The following is a 13104-nucleotide window of genomic DNA, read 5'->3' as shown; positions in this document are numbered from 1 at the left end:
GGAAAGTGAGTCAATAAAGTCTAAAGTGACATTTTGCAATTTCCGGATTGCAGGCAAACACAATGGTGCATCTCGAGAGGCACAACTTGCGCTTGATTGTGTTTCAGGAAATCAGAACTGCTCCGCTTCCTGTTACATCCATTTTCATACAGGTGATTTTGTTTTAGAAATAGCCATGTTAGTGACTAGACATGGTAGTAGATAGACACTCCAGAAATGTGTTAAATACTGTACAGGCCCAAAGGTGGGTCCAGTATGGTGGTTACTGAGTGGTGAAGTGTACAATATTATAAAGCTAAAGCCTCCTCTCATCACAAAACTGAATTCCATTGTTGGCCAATAAACAGCCAATCACTCTGGAGTTCCTGCACAATGATGTAGTCTAGCGCTGGGTCCTCTGCTGATCTGAGGTCTGTGGAAGCTCTGCTCTGTGTGCTATAGAAACAGGGAGGGTTCAACTAAAGCACCGCTGTGGGGATTTAAATAAACACTGGCTGAGATTGGAGTGGCAGGCAGCACTAATACAGAGCAGAGCCGCAGCAGCTCCCATGCTGACATTGGAAAGTGCCGACCACAGCTGATATGGCCACAAACCCTCAGCATGTAACTCCAGCGCACTGTTTATGTTTCTACGGCCCTGCCTCAATCTGGCCTGGTAACACGAAGTGTTCACTTGTCATCCAGTGCTTGCACTTGTAAAAGAGTGAGCTTATCGCACACATAATCAACGGCATAGCAGTCAAAGTATGCTTTGTTCTAGTGCACAACCGATGTTGCACTAAGACACATTTTAAGTATGTTTTTTTTTTATTGAGAAACAACGTGAAGATAGATATGGTCTTCTGCTGTGTGTATCATTCTTCTTTCTGTCACACTTTGTCCAGGGCAGGGCCATCATACAAGAAGAGCAAAATTATAACATCATTCACAGCCCGAGGAGTACGAAATAGAGGCTCAAGAGCATTTAGCATGTCTTAAAAACACACTGGTTATCATATCATAACCTGAAGTCATTTTGCTGGATGAACAGTATGTGCTGTCAAGAAGAAAATAACCTTGGGAAAAAGGTTAGTATTTTGAACACAAAGTAGCAGAAATTGTTACCCTCTTGTTGTTGTATAGGTTTAAGTATAGCCCTAGGCAAATTATGTCTGTAAAATGCTTTCCCCCTCGCCCTCGCCCTCTCCGTGTGTGTGTGTGTGTGTGTGTGTGTGTGTGTGTGTGTGTGTGTGTGTGTGTGTGTGTGTGTGTGTGTGTGTGTGTGTGTGTGTGTGTGTGTGTGTGTGCGTGCGTGTGTGATAGAGAGACAGAGAGCGTGCGCGCGCCAGCCTCTACTCCCCAGCCATGGCTCAGCCAAGCCGCTCTCTCTCCAGTCCGTTTGCTGCAGTCTCCTCTCCACCGTAGTTGAGTAAACTACACCGACTTTAGCGGCGCGGAGCGCAGCACAACCGAGCACGAGTGGATTAAAACGGCATGATAGGCTAGGGGGTCGATCCGTTGTTCACGTTACCAATAGAAACCGTCTACACTGTTAAGAGTGTAATATACACAATTTCCCCCAATTAACGGAAACATAAGGTGCAGGGAGCTGTAACTCAGTTGTACATTGTATCATAAAAAGAGAGATCGGCGGGAATGGCTTCATCTCCTTTCGGTAGCAGTAACTTTGATTCCGGGCTGGAAATCAAAACTCGGTCGGTGGAGCAGACACTTATCCCTTTGGTCTCCCAGGTGAGTTGTGCGTGAAATGAACCACGTGAAACTTTGTTTATGAACAATGTAAAATGACTGGTTGTTTATGTTCAATTTAGGCTACATTACGCGGTCTATTGTCATAGGTCTATGAGTTTACACTCACTGGGTGTAAGGGGATCGTGACTCCAGAGTTTCTCACAACGTTGGGTTTTGAAAACTGTAGTTGTAGATTGCAGTTTAAAAGTTTGATAGAGGCGGTGTTAGTTACATTGTAATTACGCTGTTTGTTTACGTCACGGCTGCGTGTTGTTGAAAGTCTGAAATTCAATTCCAGTAAAATAGCCAGCTCAAGGTGTAGAGAAGTGCATGGAAATGAATGCAATTCGATGGCTACAGTCAATGTGTTCTCACTGTTTGACCAAATAAGACCTGCCTTGTCTCTGCCTTGCATACTGTCCCAGTCATTGGGGCTAGATTCAAACGAGTAGACCTATTTCGGCTGCACCAATTCTTTGTTAAACTGTGTAAATTAGCCTATATTGTCTCATGATTGGATATTTCTCCTCTATTTGTAATGCTTTGACCTTCTTCTTATTGCACAAGAGGACTCTGCCCCTACGGTACCAGGCAAATGTTATTTAGATTGGAAGAAAATAAATTAATGTTCTCTTAACATGGCTAATGTATTTCCATTTTGAATATAATAACACATCATTAGATAATAGATTGCTAAAGTTTTACCCAATTATTTGAATATCGGAAATGTATGCAGCAGGCCTATATATACTGATGGTTTTGTTTGTCATAAGAGTCTCATGTGGGAGATGATACCTGGAGTCATTCATGTTCGTTAGGTCTTACAGTGGGAAAATATGGTTCTATTGGTGTGTTTAATAGTCTGTTATGACAACTACTGGTCAACCACACTCAGACCAAAGATGGCCCAGTGACTACAGGAATGTATCAGGACCACATTCCTCATACCATACCATAGCAAACTGCCAACTCTCACCCAGGGTTTGCCCCCCACATTTGGACCAGGTCTGGCCCATGTAATGCTTGCCCTTTCTGGCACTGAGCCATTTGTGCCGCCACAAGACCCGATCTGGCCCACAAGTGGGCTGCTTTGTTGTTTGACCTCCGGGCTGATGACTTCAGCAAGTCACATGGGAGGTTCGTTGCATCACTCCAATGGGGAAATGGCTGAGGGTTGCATAAATGCTAATGTCCCTTGTTAAAGATGTGGCAAAGGGTCAGGGGCCTGTAAATCGCCTGTTGTCCCTCTATTCAGTTCCTCTGGAAAGAAGGTAGACCTCTCCAATGAGTTACAGAGCCCAGACAATACAGTAGTGAAGAGGTCTCTGTCCCTGCCCTCCCCCCTGAGTGCTGTTAAAGCATGGTTCCTCCCTTCATTGGCACTGGCTCATTTGAAAGATAAGGCCATCCCTGTGGATTCTCCTACTCATGAGGGGTGCATTGTCTGCAACCTAGAGCAGTGTTTCTCAACCTTTTTCACGCCAGGGACTGGCTTTATTTAGGGATGGCCATGAGTACTCGAGTACTCGAATTGGACGTTTAAACTCAATCTTTAAGCAGAGATTTTTCTTTTTGCAGAGAAGATGGGGGACTGGTAATAGTGTTGTCACCAAATGCAATAGGCTACTGTTTGTATTTATTGATTCAAAGACACAATAACTGCCATGTAAATTCGAGCCAGACTGAGATCAGAAGACATGGCAGTACAGTGTGAAATGGCTAAACCTTTTTCTCTCCACTGTTTTGCCTCCTCTGCTCTCGTTCCTGCGCGCGCACACACACACACACACACACACACACACACCGATCATACATCTTTGTAGCTCCCGCCTCCTGACAGAGAGTCAGCCATTACTCTAGAGATGTTTTTGCTTCTGACTAGTTAGAACCGCTATAGTGTCTGGTTCGGTTTTTACAGCTTCAGTAGCTTCTATTAGGCTACAAATAAAGCAAATTATTTATTTGGATGCAATTTTTTTGATATTTTTATAGACTAATTAACTCCCACATTCAGCCGATGGTTTGGCTGATTGCTGAAAGCAGTTTTTCCTCTGTGTTCTCATCTCCTTTGTGTCTAACGGCTCGATACATACACAGCATCTCCTTCTAGGTGCAAGTGTTTAAGCTGAAGTCGTGTTTATATATATATATATATATATATATATATATATATATACGCTGACATTTTTATTTCATGTACTGTATTTTCACTTTTCATACCTTCAAGATTCAAAATCAAGCACACTGTATATGCTTAAACTATTGTTGATGTACACCCAACTTCTGAAATGTAGGGCTCTGCAGTTGCTAGATGTTAGATCTGATTTCTGGGTTCCCTCTATTCTCAGTGGTGAGGATAGTCGTGGGCTGCCTTAATGACATTCAACATCTATATATAACAAAACAAAAGCGTCAAGGACAAGGAATGTCTGCTCCAACGCTCTTTTTTTCTCTCTCAGAGTAAGAAATCCCCATAGCAACAGTTTGCAATGCAGAGAATCTCTGGTAGACATTTACTCCATATGAAATGTTTTGTTGTTGTTGTTGTTGTTAACGTCATGATGTCATTAAGGGTAACCATGCAGTGCTACTGAAGGTTGAGATTGTGTGGGGCTGCATTGTGTGGTCTCTCTCTCTGCATTGGATGGTTATCAGGAAGGATATGAAAGGCCAGTGTCACTGAGAGATCCTGGATCCTGGAAAGGTTATGCTGCCCCCCGCCCTGCCCCCCCCCCCCCCCCCCCCCCCCCGCACACACACACACACACACACACACACACACTAATCACCTGTCGTGGAGCTGCGTTCTGAGGTTGATCTTCTCAGGCTCTGTTATCAGAGGGGTGAGTCATTAGAGGGGTGAGTCCTGGCCCTGCACCATGCACACAGCCAGACCCACCCACCTGCCTGTCTGTCAGACCCACCCACCTGCCTGTCTGCTCTGTATGCCTGTCTGCCTGTCTGTCTGCCTGTCTGTCTGTCTCTCTGCCTGTCTGTCTGTCTGCCTGTCTGTCTGTCTCTCTGCCTGTCTGTCTCTCTGCCTGTATGTCTGTCTGTCTGTCTGTCTGTCTGTCTGTCTGTCTGCCTGTATGTCTGTCTGTCTGTCTCTCTGCCTGTATGTATGTCTGTCTGTCTGTCTGTCTGTCTGTCTGTCTGCCTGTATGTCTGTCTGTCTGTCTGTCTCTCTGTCTTTCTGTCTGTCTGTCTATATTCCTACCTGTGTGCATGTCTGCAGCATCCTTAATCACATTTGCCTCTCAGGGTGATTAGAACTGATGCCTTTCTTTTGCTTGGTCTCAGTGTTACTTGTGAATCTATTGTTGTATTTTATTTTTGTCTCTGTCTTGTTTTATTCCAGTGGAGTAGTAAATGCATGGACGTGAAGCGACTCTGGAGGTGGCCCTTTATATTCGCCAGGCACCACATACGGCGACAGTGAAAAGGAAGGTCTAATGAATGGGTCTTATCCAGTTCTCTGTAGCTTTGTGTGCTGTACCTGTGATGTGGTCCATAGTGGGTTGGCGGGCAATTAGGGATAATCTGGTTCTGGTTCTTTGCTTCCTTTTCAGATCTGATTACTTCAAGTCCTGATTAGTCCAATAATAGTTCTGTTCTTTCCTTGTGTAATTAAGGCGTGTTCTCAGAGAAACAAACGTCCCATGCCAAGCCGTCATGGTGGTCTTGAGGTAAATGGGTGCGTGGGTGTTATTGTCTGGTGTTAGGGGGCTTGTAGGAAGGAAAGGAATTATACCTGAGCCTTTGATCAGATGGGGGAACATTTAATCGCATGTGACACAGGAGCCTTGTTATTACATATTTGTGCTGGCTCCGACGTTTTTTTCTGCCGGACTAAGCACAGTTTCTTAAAAGATTTTCTCCTATAATTGGGGCTAGAAAATCCTTTCTCTGTCGAAGTTTGTTAAGTTGAGTTGTCATGCTTGCGTAAGTCCTGTGCCACTTGGGTAACAGCTCAGAATACCCAAAATGCTGCATTGTCGAAACCAGTGCTTGAAATAATTCTGGCAAGCAGACACTTCTATCCCCGGACTTTCATCTCAAAATGAAGTTTCACGGAGCCATTAACCACGTCCTCCAGTAATGTCTTCTGCCCAATGGAATGACGTGACAGATATGTGTGTAGTGAAGTTGTTCACTATTCAGAGACAGAGAGGCATTATCCTCGCTAGGAGCAGAACAAATCTGCTTCCGCTGGCAATGATGATAATTATGATTAATGACTCTTAGCTGAAGCCTAACCACGAAGATTACAGCACCAAACACCTCCAGGAATGTGAACAAAACAGGTCTGTGTGTGTGTGTGTGTGTGTGTGTGTGTGTGTGTGTGTGTGTGTGTGTGTGTGTGTGTGTGTGTGTGTGTGTGTGTGTGTGTCTGAGTGTCTGAGACCCAGACCCAGTGTATCAAGACTTTGACCAGACCAAGACCAATTTACGACAGAGACCAATGATCTTGCTCTGGCAATTGTGTGTTGTGTAACCCCTATAGTCCCACAACGAGGGATGCATCTTGACCACATGAACATGAGCTGAGAGACTGCAAAGACTAAGGTCTTGTCCACGATCATGGGCCAAGACCAAGATTCAGACCAGGACATTGGTCCCAAGATTCGAGTCAAGACCATGACACATTCTCTTGTCAGGATATTTTCTTAGCTAGCAGAACCATGAAGGCCAGGTCAGTACAAATCTGATAAAAGATTTCACAGTTGACTTCAGGCTGATGATTTCAGGTCTTCGCTCTCCTAAAATGGCCAAAGCAGTGTGTGTCTGTGGAGGATAAGTATCCACACGCACCATGAACCATGAGGTACCGGCATATAGAACGGCCTGGTGTAAGATAACATCAGATCAGTAATGAAAACATATGAATCACAGCTAGGCTGCCTTGTGTTGTTGTGTGAATGAGTATTCAAAACAATGCCTTACATGGGTTAGGACCACAGGGAGTTAACAAAACTCAGGTATTCAAGCCCTACTCAGGAAGCACATACAGTGATTTAATTATTGAGATTACAGAGATTCCATCAATATTGGTGGTTTGGTTTTGACTTATTGTGGAATTTCTCTCCACCCATCTCCAATTGCATGACCACAACTTCCCCTCTCTCCTCTCTACAGCTCCCTTCCCACTCCTGCTATCAAGGGAGTCATTAATTACCGGTTTGTTTTTTCAAGAGGCAATAAAAAAAAAAAAAAGGGTCAATCCCAGATGTCGATCTGTTGATCTCTCTTCTCTGCTAATATACTGCATAATGAGAGTCCAGCGAATCCCAGGAGAGAATGGGGGAGCACGGTGTATGTATGGCCATCTCTCCACAGTGCTATGGCTATAATGACAACAGAAGCTTTGCCCAGGGCCATCTCTCTCAACCCACCTGAGAGAGAGAGAGGGGGGAGGCGGCCCTAAATGGTGTCTCTCACCCTCGCTGGTTATCTCTGACTGTGATAACACAGGTAATTACCTGATACAGAGCCTGAGACTGAGGAGGGGTTCTCCCGAGCCTGACCAGGGTTACAAGGCCCAGGCTGTAATAGGAGACCTGAGATCCTCTGGGGCTGAGAGGCTGAGATCCTCTGGGGCTGAGGGGCTGAGATCCTCTGGGGTTGAGGGGCTGAGATCCTCTGGGGTTGAGGGGCTGAGATCCTCTGGGGCTGAGGGGCTGTGGGGCTGAGGGGACTGAGGGGCTGAGGGGACTGAGGGGCTGAGGGGCTGAGGGGATGTGGGGCTGTGGGGCTGAGGGGCTGAGGGGACTGAGGGGCTGAGGGGCTGAGGGGACTGAGGGGCTGAGGGGGCTGAGGGGACTGAGGGGCTGAGGGGCTGAGGGGATGTGGGGCTGAGGGGCTGAGGGGACTGAGGGGCTGAGGGGCTGAGGGGACTGAGGTGGCTGAGGGGCTGAGGGGACTGAGGGGCTGAGGGGACTGAGGGGCTGAGGGGCTGAGGGGACTGAGGGGCTGTGGGGCTGAGGGGACTGAGGGGCTGAGGGGACTGAGGGGCTGAGGGACTGAGGGGACTGAGGGGCTGAGGGGACTGAGGGGCTGAGGGACTGAGGGGCTGTGGGGCTGAGGGGACTGAGGGGCTGAGGGGACTGAGGTGGCCTGAGCCTGCATGGGAGTCTGGAGGGCTAAGGGGGGTGCGATGAGAGGACCAAGGAGGGGTCTTTCCAAGCCTAACCCACGATGAGGCTTACACGTTACTGGTCTGTGACCTCCAGGATCAGATGGTGGCTTGGCTGACTTCCAGGCTGTATATGTGTCATGAGGGTGGATGTATCTGTCAGCAGGCAGGACGGGATCTCTATCAGGGGTGTAACGTGACATTGTGTGCCCCGTCTCTTACGGTACTCCCACCTCCTAGCTTCACCAGTGATGTAACAGTTTACACGCGGCATGGGGGAAACAGAGGAGCTTTGGATGGAGAATACAAAACATCCAGTGTCTCTGGTAACTGAGATCTGGTCTCTGGGCCTTGGGGATGTTGGGCCTGTGTGTTGCAGTTTGGTGGCCTGGGAATGTTTTCAGCGTGTCCACCAATCATATTTATGGGCTGATCAGTTCCTCCACCATTCAGAGCTATATCGATTACCAACCTTTGTCATCAAATACAATAAGCTTGTGAACAAGGTGATTGCAGCCCAGTTGATATCCATTTTTCTTCTCTGGAGAGATTCTAACATGAATTCACTAGAGAGTAAATGCTATGAGTGTGACAGAGTTATGAATATATTTTTCAAAGTGAATTTGATGTAGCCTTTGTTGCAGCTTTCTCTCTCTCTCTCTCTCTCTCTCTCTCTCTCTCTCTCTCTCTCTCTCTCTCTCTCTCTCTCGCTCTCACTCTCGCTCTCTCTTTTCTTTCTCTCCTTCTTCTGATGATAGTGACACTTGTGGAGTGAGACTAGTCAACCTGACTCTTTATATGTCTCAACCCACCACAGACAGGTCGGGAAGTGACCATGAGGCAGACAGACAGGTCGGGAAGTGACCATGAGGCAGACAGACAGGTCGGGAAGTGACCATGAGGCAGACAGACAGAGAGACGGTGCTATGCAGCAGTCAGGAATGTAATGGGCTTGTGACGAATACCCCACTTACAGTAATTACCCAAACATACACTCCTCTCTCTCTCTCTCTGTCTCTCTCTCTGTCTCTGTCTCTCTCTCTCTCTCTCTCTCTCTCTCTCTTTCTCTCTCTCCCTCTCCCTCTCTCTCTCTCTCTCTCTCTCTCTCTCTCTCTCTGTTCTTTCTCTCTCTCTCTCTCTCTCTCTCTCTCTCTCTCTCTCTCTCTCTCTCTCTCTCTCTCTCCCAGTCTGTGAGGTAGTGAAATGGCAAATCTATCAGTTTCTGCTGCCTGGACAACGGTAAGCAAACAGTAAGCCATGGCCGGCATGTATCCGTCTCGTATTACTCCTCTATAACAAACCTGCTCTTCTCTCTCATACACAGCTAGCTAACTGGCCCACAGAGAAACACTTGACTCACACTATTACGTGTGTTAATTGCTTTCTTTGAACAGCTTTGAATCTCCCTCCTCCCTCCTCACTCCTGAGTTCTTAAAAGACATTTGACAAGATGACAACATAGTGGGTGGTAGGACCTTAGGAACTTAAATTATTCACACCTAAGTGTTATCCCTGTCAGGTCCTTGTGGTCTTTTTGATAGAGTTTTCAGCCTTCTTCAGACCTCACTGCAGACAGTGTTGTACCCTTGGCTGTTGCCAGTCTGTGTCCTTCTGGGGTTGCCTGTTGGGCTGCTTCAGGCCCTTGCTGGGGTAAGGTAAGTCTCCACCCATAACAGTGAAGTTCTGCGCTCGCTGTTGTTTTGGTTGCAGAGGGTTGATGTGAAAATATCATTGGATACCCGTGTGATGTCAGAACCCTTTGTTCTGATTTTTGTTGGTATTCTCTCTCTCTCTCTCTCTCTCTCTCCCTACCCCTGGAGAACCCAGTGTCCTAGACTCTCCTCATTAATTATACAGCGTATTGAAAGCCTAGCCGGAGGCTACAGGGCCACAGGTAGCACAGGGAGGTACAGCCAACCTGTCCCCAAGCTTCTGCTTTTCTCCCTGTGAGTCAAAGGTGTAAGCTGAGCCTTAATACCCACTTCTGCACTCTGTCCCCTTCCTTCTCTCAAGAGTAGGACTGGAACAGTCTGTAACTACTCGTCCACATTCACAATCCCTCTAACTTTCACCCAGAATACAGAAGAATGAGGATTGGGCCTAATCTTTCAACGTAAACTACAGTATGTGGCAATCACAAGAATCCAGTCTGATGAAAGTTTCATGTTTATTTATTATTTATTTGTGTAGGCACGCTGCTGCCTCCAAAGCAACTTTCTGCACTTTGATTTTTTGCTAACATGCCGGGAAGAAAACGCACAAGCAACTCTTGGAAGAGCAACAGACACAAAGGAGCGGTAAAAAGCCAACCAAATAATGATCGCATATCAGCAGAACAGTGAACAAGACACAACAGTGTGAATCCCCTTTTGATTTTCCCAGCATCCTTCGCTTCCTGCAGTGTTTGGTTCCAAAATCAGCTTCTCAGGGTAATTAGTTCCATCAATCATGTTCCTACTCAGGCCTAATGGATGAGTGCTCAGGGTGCCTCTGTCAGCCGGAAAGCACAGATGAAGCTAATGCTAATGGAAGGTAGCTACTCAAAACACTAGCCACTTGCGCTAAAACATTGTTCATTTACAATGATGGCATTTATAGCAACAACCCTAACCTTAATCCTGGCCCTGCCACCCTAGCCATAACTCTAGTACTTTACAGTGTACCAATTAATAATAACAATAGTGATTACAGTGTCCTTATGGTTCATAAACACAACAATATGAATACTCTTAAGATTGGGCTCCTCTCTCCGGCTTCTTGGCTGCTAACTGTGACTGTTTCTCCAGAGCTAAACTCAGTTAAAACCAATAGCCTATCGAAACAACATTTATACGATGCTTTGGTAAGGCATGAGTAAAAAGTTGAAGTTGAATGTACAAAACAGAAATGATTCTAACGGCTTATTACCTCTAGTCTTTGCAGGGCCAGACAGAAAGAAGTTGAGTACGTTTTGGAGCCAAGAGAGCCGATATAATAATAACCTGCCCTGGGATTTCCCACATGCCCTGGGTTTTTCCACAAATGGCGAGACTCACAGGTCAGCTGATCCGTCCTAGAAAAGACCCAGCTAGGGACAAAAACAGAACACGTTCTCTGTTTTCTCATTTCAAGTCAAGCTCCTGGGAAACGTTTTGTTCTTCTTCTTCTTTTTTTTGTTACTGGGTGGTCACATACCGCTCCCGTACAAGAGCTGATGACAGCGTCTTGAGGAAGGGACAGTGTCTAGGTGAAAGCTGTGGTCAGTAGGGACAGTGTCTGGGTGAAAGCTGTGGTCAGTAGGGACAGTGTTTACGGCCTCCCCCCTGCTTCTGGGTGGCTGGGGCCGGGTGACAGGTGGTGCTGAGTGAGAGTGACAGTCCAGAGAATTCCCTATTAATAAGTTAAAGTCACCCGCTCTCTATAAATAAACAGGTTTTTAGTTATTCTCACAGAGAGGAAAGAGTGTGACTGTTGTTGAAAGGACACTTCCTGTGTAGTTTGAGTTATGTAGTGTAGGGAACATTCTCCATGTCCATATGTGAGTGTAGACAGACTTTAATGTAGTGAAAGCAGGTTACCTTTCCCTGTGTGTGCGTGCGTGCATGCCAGACCCAGTGTATCAAGACCATGACAAGACCAAGACCAATTTACGACAGAGACCAATGATCTTGCTCTGACAATTGTGTGTTGTGTAACCCCTATAGTCCCACAACAAGGGTGTGTGTGTGTGGGTGGGTGGGTGTGTGTGTGTTTGACGAGGCACATTCCTTTACGCAGACGAAAGGCAGGGGGGCAGCGTTCCTCCACACACACAGTGTTTGCAGCCCCCAATGGGAGTCTGTGTGTGTGTGTGTGTGTGTGTGTGTGTGTGTGTGTGTGTGTGTGTGTGTGTGACAGCGTGTGTGCGACCGTGCGGGCAAAGGGGGCATCTACACGGGTCAAAGGGCAAAGTCTCAAAGGGCAATACATGAGTCACTGCAGTTTCCCCAATGGGCTTGAACTTTGACTCGTTGTGTTTATTGCCTGGTTTCATCAATGAATCATCCATCTCCCTGCTGAACCTAAACTTCTGGGTTTTGATGTTTGGCATGACACCCATTTTAAAGTGATTTATTGATGTAATCTTTCACTTTTTAATGCTTTTTTCTTCTCAAATGTCACAGACAAGGCGCTCACCAAGCTCTTGCCAAGCTTTTTTTTTGTTCATGCCCTCAGGATAGAACAAGTAGTTATGTATGTTTTTTTTCACACCTGACATCTTATCTTCCATCTTGCTTTTCATCTGTGAAGAATTTGGAAGCCCAGTGTTTGTGAAAACGAGAGCCCCGCTGTAGCTCATGAACGTAATTCAGTTTAGCACCAGGCTACCCTGGAGAAAGAAAAGAGAGCCCTTCATCTGACAACAGGGCTTTTATTTGATTTGAACCTCAGTGGTGTGTCTCTCTGACTGAGCGGTGTTTTTCCCAATTATTTTACCGTCCATTCAGAAAACACAATCTCTATTAGTTTAGCATCCCAATGAGTGTAGCTTTTGACCGTGAGTGTGAGGTTAGATACCTCGGTAGAGGACTATGGTCATTACCCTCTTTAACAAAACCTCTTAGCACTGTTGGATGCTGCCACAGTGCAAGTTAAGCCACTTTCAGACACTGTTCACTGCGCTGTATTACTTGTCCATTACTTGTAATTACAGGTCATGAAGACTGATGGGATGTTTTGCGGCTGATTTAGCAGCCATTGGGGATTATCCTGTAGCGGGTTCATATAATTACGGAGCCATCAGACACAACTCTGTGTGAAGATAATTTAAACTAAATGGGCCAGTTTCTTTTGATGCTTTGGTTTCTCGTTTAGCAACCAAATCAAATCAAATCAAATCAAGCTTCATTTATGTAGCAACAATGTAACACAATGCGCTCCACAGAAAATAACAAATAAATAAAGGCAAAAAAATACAATACAATTAAAAAGATAATGAGACGGAACATTACAGGATAAAAATATAGTGGCCATGGACTGTAGAGACTAAAACCTCAAGTGTAATAAACACAACACAGCCCTCCTGCATTCCGTGCTGCAGAAAGAGCACTTAGACTCACCAAACACTTTATTAGGAACACTACACTAATACTGGGTAGGGCAAAACTCCTTGCTCTCAAAACTGCCTCAATTATTCAGCCTCAGAAGATGTTGGAAACATTCATTTGAGATTCTGGTCCATGATGACAGGATTGCATCACGCAATTCCTGCAGATTTTTCA

At 46.0% G+C, this 13104-nt stretch overlaps 1 protein-coding gene across 1 annotated transcript in view; it reads left to right on the top strand.

Moving 5' to 3' along the window:
- The first annotated feature begins 1555 nt into the window (after positions 1-1555).
- The window catches only part of ctnnal1 (catenin (cadherin-associated protein), alpha-like 1), a 43449-nt gene continuing 31900 nt past the window's right edge, over positions 1556-13104 (top strand). The window contains exon 1 of the mRNA XM_083680318.1: positions 1556-1731. Within this exon, the coding sequence (XP_083536444.1) occupies positions 1636-1731 (96 nt within the window). The 5' untranslated portion in view covers positions 1556-1635. The remainder of the gene's footprint in view (positions 1732-13104) is intronic.

This window comes from Argentina silus (genome assembly GCF_951799395.1).
Source record: "Argentina silus genome assembly, chromosome: 11".
Classification (NCBI taxonomy): Eukaryota; Metazoa; Chordata; class Actinopteri; order Argentiniformes; family Argentinidae; genus Argentina; species Argentina silus.
Note: the sequence above shows the minus strand (reverse complement) of the source record. Positions and strands in the feature narration are given on the sequence as shown.